Consider the following 18,352-nt stretch of genomic DNA (forward strand, 5'->3'; position numbering starts at 1 on the left):
GGGAGAAGGGAAGCGAGAAGAAGCCAGACGCGTCTTTTCATTGCGCGGAACGTGTTCTGTAGTACGACTTTCCCGGAAAGTGACAATTCGACGAAGTATTCCTAACAAAGGAACGAACATTAAAATTGTCGATTGCGGTGTCCGTAGACTCGATCCGTTATAGAAAAATCATAATTTTTCTAATTCTTCGAAATGCTTGATATGAAATGTAAAATAAGTATTATTCGTTTTCAAACGTAAAATATACTTGAATAAACTATAATGCTCGAACTTATAAATAGTTATTTCAAATTTAGTTTACGTAAAGAGCGATATAAATTATATATTAACGTCTAACGAGGAATTTCAAATTCTAACAGAGAAACGAATTATAAAAAGTTGTACGCGTGAAAGTAGTGGATCATTGCATAGAAGGTACGAATGTATCTAAGAAAGGACGTGTATAGTGGTTATTTTGACGGATGGTACACGTTAAGATGCCACCAGATGCAACGAGAAGGAAGAGAGGTGAAAAGCTTCGCCATGTTATGCCACAACGCTGCCACCGCACAAGTGCATACCTATGTACGTTTATGTGCATACATACGACTACACACACACACACTTAAGAAAACATAGACCAACGGTTTTTACTCTAGAGAAGCAATCATCCAGAAACTTATGCGAATGAAATAGCTTACTTTATAACTATGTAACGTACATTCTATTTGAGAGAATCTTATAGCGATGCATTATAAAGGGTCGCAATTTTTTGATTCGAAGCAGTATGTTTCTCTCGTAATTGTGTAAAGAAATATCCTTGGTTTATCTCGGCGGAGAACGCCGTCACGAGGATGCGGAAGCCTGTTCGAATACAAAAAGCGCATTACCAATAAATTATTTCGAACGAAAAAGTAGTTGGGAACACTTTGACTTTAACTGCAAAAATCGTTACACGGAGGTGTTTCGAGTATAACGAAAAAGCGATGAAACAACGACGCAGACACAAACAACCAGCAAAAATTCTATCTTTGACGGAACGCATGTTTCAACGTTCCAATATTGATTTGAAAAGTTATACAACAACGGCTACTACTTTTTCTTACAACTTATCTTTAAACGAAGAAATAATTTTGCGATCACCGAACGTTAAGATTGGTTCATTTTGTTACTCATCGTAGTGCAAAGAGCTCATCTCGTTACGTTAGACGAATCGAGAGCTGCTATGTGAATCAAACGGACGACCAATTATTTCATTGAAACGCCTGAATCACCGTTCAAACTTCACAGTTTGTTTTCCAATGTTAAATAAAATATTCAAAAAGAAATGAATTCGAATTTACATTAACGAGAAGTTGTATGGAAACGAATTCTGTTCTATCGTTTCCCATATGCATAATACAAAGAAACCACATCGAGGCGAACATTCGAACGAATAAAAATGTTCTGAGAATTTGAGTGCGCGAAAAGAAACGAGCGAGCGTGCGTATGCGTGATATCGATATATGACGTAAACATAACGTGTATACATCGTTGACAACTCGATATCGTCAATTTCACTCCGTGAACCCAGTTCTAACAACAAGGCTCTAACAAGGCTCTCTCGTCAATTTTAACACCGAACCCCAGCAATTTTTCTACATATATATATATAGATTTACTTTGTAAAGTTGCTTTTACTTTCTAAAAAATCTGGAGAAGGTGTTCCCTGAAAAGGCCTTTTCGCCGGAAAGAGAAATCTATTTGACGCGTTAAAGAAATTACATTTGAATTGATTCGGTTTATTAAAATGTCTGCCAAACCTACGTGTCGAAGATTAAAAGACAATAACGCTAATGAATTCTCTTGGACAAACAACGCGTGTCTACGGACAATTGTCTGTCAGCGTGCACCTGGCTTTATGCGAACAGTACTGTACGTTTGTCAAAATGTAAGAAATGCCCGAACATGATTCATTCTTGTTTCTGTAAGATTCGTTAACCATAATGTTACGTGTACGTATCAATCCACGTGCATGAATGACAACACGCGCGCGTAAATTACTGTTTATAAACTTGACAAGCTCGGGCCGTACACGTTGTGTAATGTTGGGCGGTGACCTTTCGGTTTTGGGTCTTCTCCCGATGAGAAAGACGCGATTATCGGAAATCCAGGTTAGGCGGGGTTAAATGCGAAAAATGTATACGGCGAGCTTCCTGTGTTAAAAAATTGCCAATACGCTCAACTCTAACCATCGCAAGTGTAAAAGTATAACAAAATAATTGTATTCCAGATCGCATCAAGTTTCACCTTTTACGTCTATGTACAATGTACACGCATATTTCCTGCTCGTAAGTATATCTCGAGTAAATTGAAAAATTGTACACTCTTTATGAAATATACGTATGTATGTATATTTATATGCACCCAGTTATACACGCCCAGTAAATTTAATTCAAACAAAATATTTTCACTATTAAACGAATATAATTATATGCAAACGTTGCATAGACGGTTGTAGTTAGTTAGTAGTTCAAAAGAGGTGAATATTACACTATTGCGTTGGGTATAGGTTCGGTTGCGTATAGGTAGTAAAATCTTTTAATATAATAAATAATCCAACCATCCGGTATGTCATGTAGAGTGAACTGTTTTTTTCTTTGAAAAATATCATAGACAAAGATGTAAAATAGCAAGTTAATTACACTTTTATGCAATTATTATCCAGGTTATTTACTTTGATTTCACGTAATAAAGGAGCTATAAATTTTGTCATTGTTACAATATAATGCGCCGATCAAGTTTCATTTTCGAAGCACGTGATCGACGAACGAGTGTACCCGTTTCGCCAAACAATCGTTTTCCCGCGTTTCCGGGACGCATTGCTCGATTATTAATCGCGCGTGATGCATCGAACCTCGTGTATTTCTAGCAGTAAAGCAGCCCAAGTCAAAAATTCTAAACCTTTCTTTTTTTTTTTTTTTTTTTTTTTAACGATAGAACTTGAAACAAGAGAAAAAAGGGAGAGGGCAAAAGTACGTATTAGAAGAATAATCGAAGAAGAAATTTTGTCACAAATATGTTCCGACGTTTTACGAATTTCAGTCATATAACTAAAACAATGCATTTTTTATAAAGTAAGTTGTATTTATCAAATTTAGTATTTGGTTGGGTTGATTTATCGTTTTTAATTTGCAGATTATTTATCTTTTAATAATTCTACCTCAAGGGGGTTGCATATATATATGTACATACTTAGTGGACTGGTAGTCTTGGATTTGGGATTTGGATTTGGGACGCTTCCGTCGCAAAGAGCACGCGACCACTCGTCCTTCCCGCGCCTAGGAGCGTGCGCGGACGCTCGAGGCATTCGCATACTCGAAATTCGAGCTGGGTAAACGAGCCAAAGCGATTTCGATGCGCAGAACCGAATCGAGTACCTGATCGGTAGGATGGACACCCTGCCATGTAACTTGGAATGAAAACACGGAATGCGACAGAATGACCCGAACCGATCGTGCAACTGATTTGTGAACAAATGTTGCTCCACGTACCGTTGAATATATTCGAACTAGATTGGATATAACTGAGAAAGGCCAATTGTTCGACGACAAGGAAATTAGGTCGTTCGAAATGTATGAAACAGATCGTAAAGTTTCATAAAAATTCGCATTATCTTATAAAAGTTACACGTTTGCTAACGACGAAGTAAGCTTATCCGAGATTTACTTCTTTATTTCTTAGTCCGCATAAATACTTTGCGCGTGTTTCGAAGCTTTGTCACAGTATTGCAATACAACACAATAAGTTTTTATTAGAATATAATAGACAAAATGTTAGACCTATAGATTCAATAAACTTTACGTTCGAGTATCATTTTCTTATTGCGCTTGAAATAAAATAAAAGATAAACGATTGATACACCTCGTTCAATGTGCCTAAAGTGTAGACAAGTATCGTAATAGTATGAACACGGGTGATCCGTACCCTAAGTATTAAATCATAAAATTATCCTTCTTTTTATTATATAAAATGATATAAGAATAACGAGAAGCAAAAGAATATTCTCATTATAGTGTTTTATTTTTATTCAAAGCATCATCCTATGAACCTTGGTATATTGCGCGTATTTGCAATGATAATAATCTAAAAGAGAAACGATCAAGAAATATAAATTAGCGTGAAAACGATAATTCAAACGAAAGGATCACCAGTGCAAAAATGAGTGTAAAATGAGAGCATATACCGTATCCAGGTACGTGGTAAAACCCTATTCACACGTTTTGCTAATAGTACATAGATACATAATATTTCTGACATTTTCGCTCATTGTGTTACGTGAGAATTACGTACGAAGTTATGGATATCAAATATTTTTGTACATGGGGCATGTTGGGAAAACTGAACTGTACTTGAAAAATGTATACATACATGTCAGTATGGACTCACCTTTATCCATCCGCCATGGGCAGTAACGACAACGTACAACAAGTACAGATCTATATCTTTTCCATTGATTTTCGGATTTTTCTTGAACGGAGTCCTGAAACGTGTCAAATTTACGAAATGTGTAAAAAACCAACGATATAATAGAAAAATGTGATATTTATAGAGTACAGAAATAATGCCATAAATTACTGTACTGTGAATTTTATTTTTTGAATCTTAGCATTCGCCGAAGCAAATGATAGATTACTTATTAACTTGTTATCTCCTTATTTGTTAAACGATAAAGACATTTGATTTTCTTCAGTATGCGTGTCAATATGTATTAAATTATACATGATATGTATAGTATTATTATACATATATATATATATATATATCAGAGTTAGATTATATTTTTATATTGATGTCGTAAATTAAAAAATATATAAAATTAATAAATTATTAAAAATATAAATTAGGTGGAAACATGTCGATTCTTTGATTGTATTCAACCAATACACAGATTCAGTGACAAATAGACAAATTCCGAACGAGGTTAAAACCGTTTAGTATGACCATCGAGAATGCTTTGTATCCGTTTCCTAAACTAATAAAACATGAACAATGACGTAATAAAGGACAATGTTTACGCGTGAAATGATTCGCAGTTATTCGATTGTTCAAACACTTGTACATTCGTGTTAATATCATTAAAATCCAGTTATCGAATGAAGAAAAAACCTTAGCGTTTGCAAGAATCGCGATATCGAGCGACATAAATTCGAATGAAAGAAAGGAAAAAAAATCAACAAGTTGATCATAATATTGTTCATTTCGATCGAACGTAACCTCAATCGCAATAAGATAGGCGACCGATAATTGTCGATAAAGAAAACATGGAACACACGTAAACAAATGGCTTGCACAAAGGCGAGTTTCTCTGGGAAACTTTAAACTAATCGTACATAACCTCAACTTTGTCTACATTCTGGGTAGGCAATGTTAATCCGAATCACTTTCGAAACGTCGCGAGAACGATAGAACGAGAATATGTGTTTCTAGCGATCGAATCGAGGAAGATACATAAATAACAATAATAATTATTATTATTATTAAATAATAATAATAATAATAATGATAATGATAATGATAATAATAATAAAGAAAAGAAAAGAAAAATAGAGAAAACGGTTGAATGCAAACGAGGAAACGGAGCGGAAAATAATGATCGATGTATGAGAGAGTAGCCAGACAGAGAGATAAATAATGGAATGGAAGAATGAGAAGCATCGAAATCAGCTTACCCTCTAGTCTCATGGAAATGACGGAGGTCCTTAAGGAAGTTGTCCCTCTCCCTCTCGTAGGTGACGGGGTCCTTGTTGAGGATCTTGGCCATATTCGCGAGTGATAGAGTGCGTGGGCGTGCTAATCGGGGTGTGCTCTGGATTTACAGGGCACGTAAGGGCAGCAGGCAGAAAGAGAGGTGCACATGGGCGCTCATGAGAGCACATTTACGCCAGGTGTGTCCTGGTGCTATGAAAGAGATGGGTACGCGAGGACGAGGACGACCACGGGTCGACACGGGGTCGCGACCCGCTCCCGACATCGGGTCGTCTTGTCCTGGCCCAAAGTGTCGGCCGGTGGCCTCTCTCGCGCGCGCGAAACCAACGAGACAGCAGCGGCTTTTCCCTGCCGCGTACACCGCCACCCCGGATCCCCGCGCACCAATATACACTAGCTACGTTGTCCCTCGCTGTGCACACTCGACTCTCGGCCGCGTGGGGAAAAATCCGAATGTACACGTAGTTCCACACACAGTAGTCACTACCAATCAACCGAGCGAACCGTGTTACGGGCACGGGGCCGCAACGCGACTTTCCTCGCGGCCCGATCGATTCACCTGTCACTTGTCAACGATACCGTTCGGATACGTTGCGCCACGCACTCGTACCAACGATACTCTTCAACCGAGCGAACCACAGAATTCACCTGCGCGGTCCTACGCGAAGCGGCAGACCGACTCGAGACCGCGTTTCCCTACGAGCGAACGCTTGACGTGCGCCCGTATATCAAAATGGCGTCTCCTCCTGCCTGGCATCCATTGGCGAAGCCACAGCCAATTTCCCGTACGCTACGATAGCTACGGTCAGCGCCGACCCTACACACCGCGACACCGTTTCCGCTAACACACCTCGTACCGCACGCGGCACACCCTCGCACATTCTACGTCATTTTACGCGCGACACCGCGTTGCCCCGACCATACCACACAGCCTAGCCCTCGCCGCTTTTTTACCCTCGCCGAACCGCACAAACAAAATCCCGGGTCGCGCAGTATTTTTACTTTCAAAATGGTGTGGACCCCCCTCAAGTCACTGGCGCACCGTTTGAATTGATGTGAAGCTTCGCCGATAGAGGCGCGACCTACTCTAAGATATTATACCGACATCTGCCGGTTCTACCACAGCATTACCATCAGTTTCAAAGCAAATTACTGCGCATGCCCATTTACGAATGTTCTTTCTTTTTAATCCTAGTTTCTTCTTCTTCGGTTAACTCTCGTCTCTCTTGTATTTTTACGTTAAACGCTCGATACTAAACATTTGCTTATCATCCGTACTTTCTCGAGGCAATTTGTAAATTTGCCGTTTCTAATATCACCTTCGTCCATGTATTGTATGTTTCAAGTCCATTTCACAAAAATGTATCTGCTCTCGATTTCGCTGGTTTTCAGAGAAGCGTTTGAAAGAATTACGATCGCAGAAGAATACCGACGAATTTTAATGCCATTCACGATACTTACCACTGGAAACTCTATCACACCATTATAACCTTTTTACGAATTCTCATAAAGGCGAAGCCACCGTAACGTTTGACCAATAGCAACGCTAAAAAGTCTCCAGCAGTCGTCAAACTACTATAAATTCTATTGTATACATAATCAATTTGTACACATTGATTTTATACACTTCGTACATTGGCGAATGTTTAAAACGAATGTGTAAACGTTTGTGTAAAATTAAAGATTTTATAAGATTAACGCTCGTTTCGATGAGAACGAGCCGTAAATCAAACTTTTACCACACGCTTATTACCTTGTTTCTTTGCATTTTTTCAAACAGGTTATGAATTCACACTGAATTGTTACAACTGCATGAATTATTCAATTTCATATATAACTATTATTTATCGTTTGTCTTAATAAATCGAGGATAGAAGGCATTCCTTTGGACACAGCAATTTGCACACATTTTGTCGAAACATACGTACTCCTTGTTCGTTGTAATACCGTTTTGTAGGTGTGAACGTGATAGACAGTGGAATTTAATTTCATCGTGTAAATTAATCTTTCATTGGGAATGACTTATAAACGTAAAAAATATCACAGGGGGGACACGCATTTAAAAAAAGGTTGGCGAACTAAAAGAAGAACGAAAGATTTGGACGAGGTATAATAACTTAGTTTTAAAAATCTAACCTAACCTTTATGATATGCCACGTGGGTACATATGTACGAGCGGCAATTGTTACACGATATTCTTTATTTTAGATCGATGAAGATTTGAATGACAAAAATGTAGAGAGGCTATTAAATCAGAAAGTAGACCTGGATAAACCTGGGGCAGGTCAATATTACTGTATTCATTGCGCGTGAGTGTATAACGTAACGTGATATATCTTTTTGTGTAATATAACCTTTCGATGCATGTACTCTGTTATTTTGTAACCTTTGTGCGTACGCGTGTATTACGAACGTTGAAATGTACTAAAGAATTCATTTTCATCCGTAGGAGATACTTTATAAATGATATCGCTTTAAACGATCATTTTACGACAAAAGTTCATAAACGAAGACTGAAAGCTCTTGAGCTGGAACCGTATTCCATCGAGGAATCGGAAAGGGCAGCTGGCAAAGGAAGTTATATCGCTCCACAAAAGAGAAAAATCGAGACGATAAGTCGTGATAGTTGCAAAATGGACGTTGAGTCGGACATTCCGCCAAAAACTAAAATAGCAAAAGTGGATGCATAGAGACTAACCTTTTTATAAACGAAATTTGTTTTCGAGAAACTTATAGAAGCGTATAAAAGTCATAAAGGTTGTCGGAAAGTCGTAAAAGTTTATAAACAGTTACAATGGCAAATCATGTAGCACGTTTCATAGAGAAATGTATGGTTCGTAAGTGCATAACGCATGATACTTTGAAATTTGTCGATATGCTATGGATTTCTAAAAGACGATATACGTCTGCATTATTTATTTCAAACGTTGATGGCAAAGAATATTATTCATATATACAGCCGTATATAGATTTTGATAAAAGATTAACAGATATCGAGAGGTTACAGCAAGATTTGGCAGCGCGAAAATTAAATTTGAACGCCAAGGATGTTAAAAGTATGTGGGACTTTTACAATTCTGTGCATACGAATAAAACTAAATTAGAACAGAGAAGCAAAGAGATATCGAACAAACTAGTTCCTTTTTTTGAAAAACAGGAAAGTTTAACGACAGAGGAACAAGCGGAATTTACAAAATTAAAATTGCAAATCTCAGCGGTAAAGTATGACTTGAGAATGATTAAAAATGCCTTAGAGACTTTAAAGGAAAGTATTTTGAAAAAAATGTTTCAATTACCAAACGAATTAGACGGAAAGACACCGGTCCAGGGTCCTATTGTATTAAAACGCGTTAATTCTTTAAACGAACGTCCACATCCGGATAAGAAGAATCACATAGAAATTGGAAGACATCTTGGTTTGTTGGAGTATAGAAATCCAATGCAGTACTATTTATGTAACGACGCAGCTCTTTTTGAACTTGGTATATTAAGTTACGCTGGAAAAATACTTGGCGCGGATAATATGATCAGAGTAGCGGGCGCAGATTTTAGTCGTAGCTTGATAATAGACGGCTCTGGTTTAAATCACGAAGATCCTGCGGATGCTTTCATAATAGACAATTATAACGAAGTAGACAAAGATTCGCCGAATCGTATGCACCTTGTCGGAGGTGCAAGTTTATTTTCATTTTTGGCAATGCACGCAAAGCAGTTAATAGATCCACGTCATTTTCCAATAGCATATTTTTCCACTGGGAGGCAATACACCCCTTTTCGAGCAGGTTCTACCCCAATTGGTTTGTTCACTGTTTGTCAAGCTTCAGCGGCACTTGCGTTTATATTGGTCAAGGATGGGAAAAGCGAAGAGTATCATACGCAATTTGAAAGATTGTTAAACACCGTATGCAAGTTGTACGATAACGTGTGCGATCATTATCAAATTGTGCTAAGGTCATCATCGGAATTGCGGCCTTGGGAATCAATGCGCGTATCTTTCGAACTATGGTCTCCCTTCTCGAGACAATACATCGAAGTTGGTCATATATCCGTGTACGGTGAATATTTTAGTAAAAGATTGCAGATCATGTATCGGTCGGTAGATGAGCCATCCTTCCCTTCCGTGATATCTGGCACTGTATTGTCGGTACCACGGCTTCTAGGATGCTTATTGGAAGAAAATCCAGATAAATTTGTTATTCCACAGAAAGTCTTAGAACATATGCCTGCAGATAATACTTGTGTCTAAATTTCGGAAATGTATTTCTAAATACTTGTGTCTTACACCATGATTTCTGCATACTTTTTGATGTTTGTCGTTTCTAGCATATTTTCTTTATATTTATAGTGTTATATTGTATCGTGTATACGATATATGCGTAGTATATATATATATATATCTTTTTCCTCTTTGTCGAAATAAATATATTTATATTTAAATATCCGCATGGTTGTTTGCTTTATCTGGTCGTTTATTTTTATAGTTACGTACGTAATGCTTGAAACATTATACATTTATACGTGTTGGAGGCAGCATTAAAAGTCGAAATGCTTTTGTCTTTCGCCTGGAAAATTTTATACCAATCTGTATGTTGGATCGCGTACACGTTATTTCCGTCGAAAACTCGAAAGATCAATATATAACATGGTTTTAAAATTTGGAGAATTACCGGTACGAATAAGAAAAATTGTGTATTATACCTTGTGCGCAACGCATCAAAGATTTTGGGCAAAATCCATTTCTCATGGCTTACCGAATTTCTTGAGACGATCGATGCATGCTTTAGTGCCGATGGCGCCAGGTAAAATAACGCATTCTCGAAATTGCGCATAAAAGAATAATGAAATTTTCTTAACAATTTTATAATACGATTACGTATATTACTATTTTATTGCTAAGAAATGAAAAACTAATTAGCACTTATTTTGTCGCAGCATTTCTATCGACGGTTGTGATCGTTAAATGGGCTAACGAGGAATATAGAAGATCAAAAAGGAAGGATCGAAAATTAAACGAAAGAGATGCATAAAACGATTAGAACGGATCAATAACAATCGTTACACTCGTTGCCCGTTCTCGTTATTAATAGTAATAATAATAATAACAATAATAATAATACCCTTGTTCTGTCGTTTTATCGTAATTTTATACCAAGTATTTTGTTTTGCTCGCACAAAGAATAATACGAACAATATGGTTAAATAAACGCGATGTAGAGCAATTACACGGAGATTACAAGTGAGACAAAGGACATTAAAATAGATATCGTTAATAATCCAATGCACAAATCAGAGCTACGCCTCTCTTGATCCAATGAGCTTGCGGTTTTTGACTAGGAATTTCCATCGGCAATACAAAATTTGTCGAATGACCGGTAGTGCTCAATGTTCCTGCTCGGTTGATAGTTTTGTACACGGGACAAACGTAGATTCCTTCGGGTTGCTTGTGATCTACTTCTGGCAAAAGTAGAATCGGAGGCATGTCTGCGAAAAGATATTCGTGAAATCGCTTAGACAGAGAGTTGTTATTATTACAAAGAGAGAGAGAGAGAGAGAAAGAAAGAGTTTTAGTAGAGGTTATAGCATATAATTTAGTAAAAAATGGATGTAGACGATAAAATTCAATTGTAATCATCGATAGCAGTTATAAAACAGCAAATGGTAAATAGGTATATTTTAAATAGGTATATGTCGTAGCACAACAGATAGAGAATACGTATACCGAAAGCATATTGAAATAATTGATCGAATACGCCGAAGCTATCGAAAAGAATATGACGTTTATAATGTTTCTTCGAATAACGTTATATTTACTAGTATATAGTTCCTTAGGTAAAGATTCGTTTAAATAGTTTCCATCCCATCGACATCCTTCAAGAAACAGGCCATAAATAACACAACCATTTGGCGGTCTGTGCTCTGGTATCGATTTCAATACCTACAACGTTAAAAGTAATTCGACGTTTGTCCATTCTTACGAATCTTTCTCCATAGTATAGCGTAGTTTGCGTTAAATTCGCATTTCACATCGGCGATGTTAACAAGAATAAATAAAAATGAAATTGATGGTTGGATCAATTCGCTACCTGGAAACTGAAATCAATCGCGTCGATGGATACGACGTATTTGCGCGCGAAATTCTGCAAAGTGCCGGTTAAAAATGCTTGCGGAAAGTAGAAACCGGAAATCCAAAAGGCCGCTGGTATCCCTCTGTTTTCCCAAGATCTTAAAAATTGGATTCGTTCTTTCAAATCCAGGAACCAAGCACCTGCGTTTCCGTTGAACTCGATTATTTCGAGGAAAACTGGAAAGTCTGCTCGGACAACAAATCGAATGGTGAAATCTCGATGAGCGACAGTGAAAGCGTTACCGAGAGGTTTTAACGAAGGATAACCCTTATCTTGCCAAACTTGTGGAATTCTGTTGGTGTACAGGCTGTTGGACACAATTTCCAAGTATTCGGACATGACGACCAATCCTTTCAAAGCTTTCAACAGATCCACCAGCGTTGTTTTTACCACATCCAGCAAACCGTTGTAGCGTATAGCTTCTTGAAGCAGTACAGTGTTAAAGGACTCTTCGTATAATACCGGATACCTGAGATATATCTCCGTTATCGTGTATTCCTTTGGCATAAAACGAACAAACGAAAGACGATGCACGTGTACGTGTTTGAAACGTAGGGGGAATCTCGGTTATCCGAGTCTTTAGGCTCGCAAGGCGGAATAACGATCGCGAGCGTAGAAAATGGGCCGTAAGAAAGAAAGAAAATAAAAGGACGAAGAAGGTGACGCAAATGGCGATTCGTGGTGGTTTGCCGCATAGAGACAGAGAAGCAGAGAAGCAGAGAAGCAGAGACGCTGTATCCATTTATGCGCGTAAAAGAATATCCGTGTAATATTTCGACGAAATACTTTCGCTGCATAGCGGCCAAATCGAAGGTTCGTGGTATCGTCGACAGCATATCTTGGGCTAATCGATTGGTCACCTCTTCGACACTGGCAGCCGCGATTCCGACTTGTCGTGGCTGAAGCGCGAGTAACGTGTTCAGACAGGCGTACGTTTCCGCTTGCGCGAAGCTAATATCCGCGTTTGGATGCATTCCGAACATCGATGGATCGTCGTTGAGGGGGAAGGTTTTTACGTACTCGATGTAATCGTGGAACGTGGCCGTGTCTGGTAGCTGGAACGCGTGAAAAATATTTCCTTGATCGCTGATTCGTCGTAGAAATGATTTATCTCGTAATATTTCGAAAAATATTAACGTTTCTAACGATTTTAATTTTGTTAAGCTTTCTCGAGGCTATCGATATCGGGCGGATAATTTTTAGTTTCTTCGCGTCGTAAAATCACGCTACGACCGTTGTCGTATCGTTATACACACTTGAACGTAACGCCCTTCTTCGTCGAATTGGTACGACGACGATAGAATCTCTTGCCTGTAAAAATCTCGCAGAATGGTTAGCACGCATCGACGATCCCAGTCGTCCGTAATTCGGCCGCCATAATTTATGTGACCGGCCGTGTATATCAACACCTGTTTGAACCACGCGAAACCATCAGAGATCAAGCCGTGCAACTATGCGTATTAATACGTTATAATACGATTAAGCTTTTTACCTTAAACGGAACGGTATCGTATTCCAAGAGAAACATGTGCAACTGCGATATGCATATCCTTAAATCACCGTCGGTGAACTCGTACGGTATATTGAATCCTAAGGAACCGAACTTTCTTCGTTCCAGTAGTACCGAGTGAAACAGACACAAGGAAAATACCAACCATTTGAAGTGGCGAACTCTCGCATGAGCAGAGTCGATAAACGTTTGCATCTCCGTCACTTGCGTCAAGTACACGCGAAACATGTTTGCCTGAAAGCGAACAACGCCTCTTTCTCTTCCGTCCTCTCAAGAATACTTTCCACCAGTTTGGTAGAATTTTAAGCGAAGGATCGAACAACATATTCTTCGAAGAAGAAGAAGAAGAAGAAGAATTTAATAAAATGTTACCATTTTGTTTACCTTTATTCCCCGGGGTGGTTCGACCGTCATTTTACTGCTGTTCTGAAGAATGCTGACGGGAAAGTCTGGCGAAGGTGCGGAGGTCAGCCATAAGCGAAAATCACGATGGTTTTTCGCCCGTGATAGACGCTCGACCAGCGAATCCAACTCCGGCATCCAACTTGGGGCTAAATGACAATTCTGCGAAAACAGTATCCTCGATCTTTCGAATATTTCTTTCATCGTGTCGTTAATTTCGTTGATCTAATCGCGCGTGGAAAAGAGAAGAAGATTTAATCTCTTTCGCCCGTTACGTACACTTCGTTATCCTTTCTCCTCTTCTCTGTAGCGATCGAGCGAACGTTATCTTTCGTTTACCATCTATCCGACTAATTCTCGATGGTAAATTTGTGGGAGAAACTAAGATTACGACTATTTAACGAATATCCCGCGCCTCTCGCTCGAAAAATATCTCCGCCGAAAAATATTCGGCGGTAATTCAACGAGACGAACAAATAAGAGACAGGCAACTCTTCGTCTTTCGTCGCGTTAATCGAAACGCGTCTCTCTGCATCTTTATCTCGTTATCGAGCAACCATAGATTTGCTTCCTCCTCCTTTTCGCGTATGTGTAGGTATATCCCGAAGATAAACAGGCTATCATCCTCTTCTCTCTACCCCTGTCTGTTATCGTTGTCCAAGGGTGTCGTCCTGTTTCTTTAAACAGCGATATATCCGTTCGATCGACAATCGCGATATTTCTCGGTCTAACTTTTCGAAATTTAAAAATTTCAACTTTCACCGTGATCTAATACTTCAACGAACGCTCGATCATAGTTGTTCTCCGCCCAATATTTATCTCGTATTACGCGTTTCTGTCATACGAATTACGCGATACCATTATTTCGAACATTCGTTTCATCGATTTACGTAACACGACACACGTAGATAAACTCTGTTAAACGAACGTAAATTGCGATAATACTGCTTGAAATGTATTATTATTATATCGCTTTAACCGAAACAACGTTATACGCGAATTACGCGTAAAAAATTAAAACGAGACATTTTTCGCTGACGTAAAAAAGAAAAGGAAAAAAAAAGAAAAGGAAAAAGAAAAAGAAAAAGAAAATAAAGTCATACCTGAAAGAAGCACCAGTAACCTTGCTCCGCCGATAACTTTAACATCGCTTCGGCTCTGGGACCTTGTCCCTGTCCGAGCGAGATAGCGTGCAATTTCGTGCTCATCTTTAACTTGTCCGCGAATTTGTACAGTTCGGCAGCGGGATCTGTGCCGGTGGACAAAACGAAGACAATGGGCGTAGTTGGCGAAGATTCCTGGTAAATGGCAGACAGTTCGGTAGTTCGAGGCTCGACAAATTCGTGGCCTAAATATTTGGCCAAGTACAGTTGCATCGCGTTGGTCACTTTGTCGGGTCGAAGACACTTGAGCAGCAACATCTTCTGAAAGTCGTCCAACTTGGATCGCCATGGTTCTGGATATTCGGCTCTGCACGGGAAATCGATCAAAGCGATTACTTGTCTCGGAAAATTGCTTCGACGTCTCAGGATTTAGAAACGCGCAAAAATCCTAGGAAATCCGCAGTACAGCAAATTCACGTTCTATAAAATGTACACGCGTATTTTCGTACACGCGATATTCGTCTGTGTCGAGCGAAGATCGATCGTCGTTCGTTTCAGTCGTTGGTCATCGTCGGTCGGACGATGGATTTCCTCCTTTCTTTCTTTTCCCCTGCATTTGCTTTTCTCTCGTAACTCACGCGATTACCGCCATAACTCGCATAATCCTACGTCTTCTCTCTTTGAAATTATCTTCGATTCAGTAAGATATTATTCGAAACTGTCGAACGTTTACTCTAGCAATTTTCTTTTAAAATGGCTATTAATCGATAGGATCGAAAATAGTAACAGGATAGTAACAGGATCGACAAAATTCTCCGATATTTCCTTCGATCGTAAACCGAAATACGTGAAATGTTTGGCAAACGGCGTATTGGATTTCCGTTTTTATTTCCGTATTGGATTTAGCAGTTTTACGCGTTCGTTCCTATCTCGCGATAAACTACTAAATCTGAAAACTATTTCGCTAAATAGAGAGACGGGGGGGGGGAGAGTTACTCACAGATGCGCCTCCTGAGCGTCGAACACCGTTTTGAATCGAGTCACCGACTGTTTGAAGAATTCGACGAATCTCCGAAAGCTTGGCAGATTCTCGAGCGCCTGAATCTCCTTCCAGCAACGCGGTGTAATCCATTCTGGCGCCGGGTTTTCACTTTCCTACGAGATAACAAATTTTCTAGTATAAAATAGAATGTGTCGAATTTATTTCGCATACGTGGTTGCCAGCGACAGTCGGCGAGTAGTTACGGTAGTTGTTTTCCATTCTAAAATTTTCATTTTACCCGGCATTCGCGACACACGGATATTCGGATCGAACGACGATACCGAATCCGAAAATTAGAGAACAAGAAGCAAGAAAATTAGCTAGCGTGTCAAGTAGTTTTTCGCCACGTGTTACGCATCCTTTCGTACGTTTACGAACCACACAGGTTTTTCAGAAGCTAGTCGAATACGTACGCGTATACGGGTTTCAGCTTTCTCACTGCCACGGATAAAACGTTTACGTTCGATATGGTTATCGGATCGAAAGAAAAAGGAAGGGACGATCGCGCATGAAATAAAATTGAATCGAGCCAAGTAATAATTTTATGTTCGTAAACGAGGATAAATTTGAAACAGGGCGATTCGAGCGACGAAAGAATCGCGTTTCTTACTTGCATCGGTTCGGCTGCCGACAAAAGATGCCTCCATTCGATCGCGTCGATCGAATCGTCGTTCATACGAATCCTAGCGCAAACGAGGAACGCGAAATGAAGCTTGTGTTTTTCAAACAGACTGCGGCACACGTTCGAGAACAGCGACAACATGAATTTCCCGTTGATATTTGCCACTCGTACTTGGATATCAGCTGAAAATTACCATCGTTAGATAGCGTCTGTGGAATCTAGAAGCGTGGAAGCCGAAGCGTCCGCTCACACTTTCTATCAGCGTTTTTCGAACAAACTTCGAATATCGGCCAGTGGCCGTGCATTTATTCGTCGATCATCGATCATCGTATTTATCGAAATTGTTCACTAACCGCTCTTTTCCGTCGCCAGTATGCTATTGTTGAAGATGTCGACGAACCATTCGAGCGAGTACTGATACATCGTGTCGATGAACTGCAGATCGGAGAGACAAAAGAAGAGGATACGGGCGCGAACCGCGACTGGTATATACAGCGATCTGGTCGTGTCGATGTCTACCTGGGTGATCTCCGCCTCTTTCATCTTTACCTACGCCCGTTACTCTTATTACCGTTTATCGTTTACCGATCTCTCCCTCCTCTCCACCTGCTTCCTGGTTTTCCTGCCACCTGGTTTTCTAGCAGTGTGGTAAGAAGGACGGGTGGGAGGGAGGCAGGGAGCTGGGAGTTTAAGGTCGAGGCGAACCTTGATCTGCTCGCTTTTAACTTTGGACGCCTCCAACGTGAGAATAAGATCCATGTCGTCGACGGCGGAACCCTCGGACACCGACAATCGATACAGGATCCTGTCTTCTATCTGCTGTAGCTCTTTTCTCATTTCGGCGTTCGACTCGATCAGAACGTTTCTCGCTTGCTCGAGGTCCGGTCGTTCTTGGATGGCAACCAACGACAGCATCTGATCCTCCAGACCTCTGTTACGGTCGATATGTTTCCATTTTAATCTCGCCGACGTTCGAGTATCGAATACGTTTCGCTAGAAAGGAACGCGATGTTGGCGAAAGATTCGCTGCGGCTTACGTGGCGGTGAGCGCAAAGTTGACCAGCAGTATTTTCACGCATACTTCGGGCGTGTAACGCGGGCTCGAGAGTCTGGTGGTGAGGAAGAGCCGGAAATCCGGATTGTAGGGAACGATGTTCTCGCCAACTTTGACGCACCATTGACCGCCATGCTCGAACAACGATCTCAAGAGAATCGGGTCTAATCCTGCCTCCAGCTCTTGGCCGACGTTCTCCACCAGGCAGGCTCTTCCGAATCGCACGCAGGACTCGACCACGCGAAGCAGCTCTTTGTCCTTCATTCTTGCCACCGATATGCCGTTGCCTTTGTACTACTTGCCCGTAAAGTGTGCTTTCTTTAATTTATCGTCTACTACGTTCGATACGACGATACGATAAATACGATATCGCTCGCTCGTTGCTCACCATCGAACGTATCCATTTATTCGCTTGCGCTTGGGGGTCGATAAACAGCGGCCAACGATTCGAGTGCATCGCCAGCACGGCGTTTTCCACGGATAGCGTATCTCTGGGCAATCCCTCGATTTGCCACCTTCTTATCTCCACTTGATCGCCCAAAGTGGATACGGGGTCGCTGCCCGGCGTGTGCGGAACCCCTTCGCCGAGAACCTTTTTCCACGACGATAACAGCGTCTGTCGATACGCGTCCGTAAAAGGCGTCAAATAGGCTATCGCTCCTGTAATTACGATGAAGAACGTCGAAGCGAACCTCGTCAACGGTCCAACGTCGATCGACAAACGATACGAATTTCTCGTTTGCCAGAAAATGGGCAAACCTTCTCTC

General features: G+C 40.2%; 4 protein-coding genes across 7 annotated transcripts in view; 2 read left to right on the plus strand and 2 right to left on the minus strand.

Annotated features, from left to right (window-relative positions):
- Bap170 (Brahma associated protein 170kD) overlaps positions 1-7,327 on the minus strand; it is a 57,311-nt gene extending 49,984 nt beyond the window's left edge. For 2 of the 4 annotated variants that reach the window (XR_011176073.1, XM_069131637.1), the window contains exons 1-2: positions 5,691-7,326; positions 4,408-4,501 (exon numbers count right to left, since the gene is read on the minus strand). Coding sequence is in view for 3 of the 4 variants with exons in the window: in XM_069131637.1 (XP_068987738.1) it covers positions 4,408-4,501; positions 5,691-5,782 (186 nt within the window). In the remaining variant the exon portion in view is untranslated. Of the gene's footprint in view, positions 1-4,407; positions 4,502-5,690 lie in introns of all 4 variants that reach the window. The other 2 variants (XM_069131638.1, XM_069131639.1) reach the window with 2 other exon arrangements.
- A 100-nt stretch (positions 7,328-7,427) lies between these two features.
- On the plus strand, positions 7,428-8,417 carry LOC138189609 (zinc finger protein 593 homolog). The gene is made up of 3 exons (XM_069131674.1): positions 7,428-7,834; positions 7,936-8,036; positions 8,177-8,417. The coding sequence occupies exons 1-3, from the start codon at positions 7,745-7,747 to the stop codon at positions 8,415-8,417; spliced, it is 432 nt and encodes a 143-aa protein (XP_068987775.1). The 5' UTR covers positions 7,428-7,744.
- Positions 8,418-8,521: 104 nt separating this feature from the next.
- LOC138189603 (serine--tRNA synthetase-like protein Slimp) lies at positions 8,522-10,166 on the plus strand. Its single transcript, XM_069131665.1, has one exon. It carries the CDS (start codon positions 8,522-8,524, stop codon positions 9,971-9,973), a length of 1,452 nt encoding a protein of 483 aa, XP_068987766.1. The 3' UTR covers positions 9,974-10,166.
- Positions 10,167-10,607: 441 nt separating this feature from the next.
- The window catches only part of LOC138189742 (dynein axonemal heavy chain 1-like), a 55,347-nt gene continuing 47,602 nt past the window's right edge, over positions 10,608-18,352 (minus strand). Inside the window, exons 47-61 of the mRNA XM_069131877.1 lie at positions 17,974-18,245; positions 17,569-17,879; positions 17,237-17,462; positions 16,885-17,080; positions 16,520-16,713; positions 15,868-16,022; positions 14,868-15,234; positions 13,747-13,926; positions 13,345-13,596; positions 13,109-13,261; positions 12,639-12,907; positions 12,095-12,321; positions 11,811-11,992; positions 11,539-11,662; positions 10,608-11,208 (exon numbers count right to left, since the gene is read on the minus strand). Coding sequence (XP_068987978.1) covers positions 10,994-11,208; positions 11,539-11,662; positions 11,811-11,992; positions 12,095-12,321; positions 12,639-12,907; positions 13,109-13,261; positions 13,345-13,596; positions 13,747-13,926; positions 14,868-15,234; positions 15,868-16,022; positions 16,520-16,713; positions 16,885-17,080; positions 17,237-17,462; positions 17,569-17,879; positions 17,974-18,245 — 3,323 coding nt within the window. The 3' untranslated portion in view covers positions 10,608-10,993. The remainder of the gene's footprint in view (positions 11,209-11,538; positions 11,663-11,810; positions 11,993-12,094; positions 12,322-12,638; positions 12,908-13,108; positions 13,262-13,344; positions 13,597-13,746; positions 13,927-14,867; positions 15,235-15,867; positions 16,023-16,519; positions 16,714-16,884; positions 17,081-17,236; positions 17,463-17,568; positions 17,880-17,973; positions 18,246-18,352) is intronic.

The sequence above is a fragment of the Bombus flavifrons genome, chromosome 2, assembly GCF_040668555.2.
Source record: "Bombus flavifrons isolate JBK064 chromosome 2, iyBomFlav1_principal, whole genome shotgun sequence".
NCBI lineage: Eukaryota > Metazoa > Arthropoda > Insecta > Hymenoptera > Apidae > Bombus > Bombus flavifrons.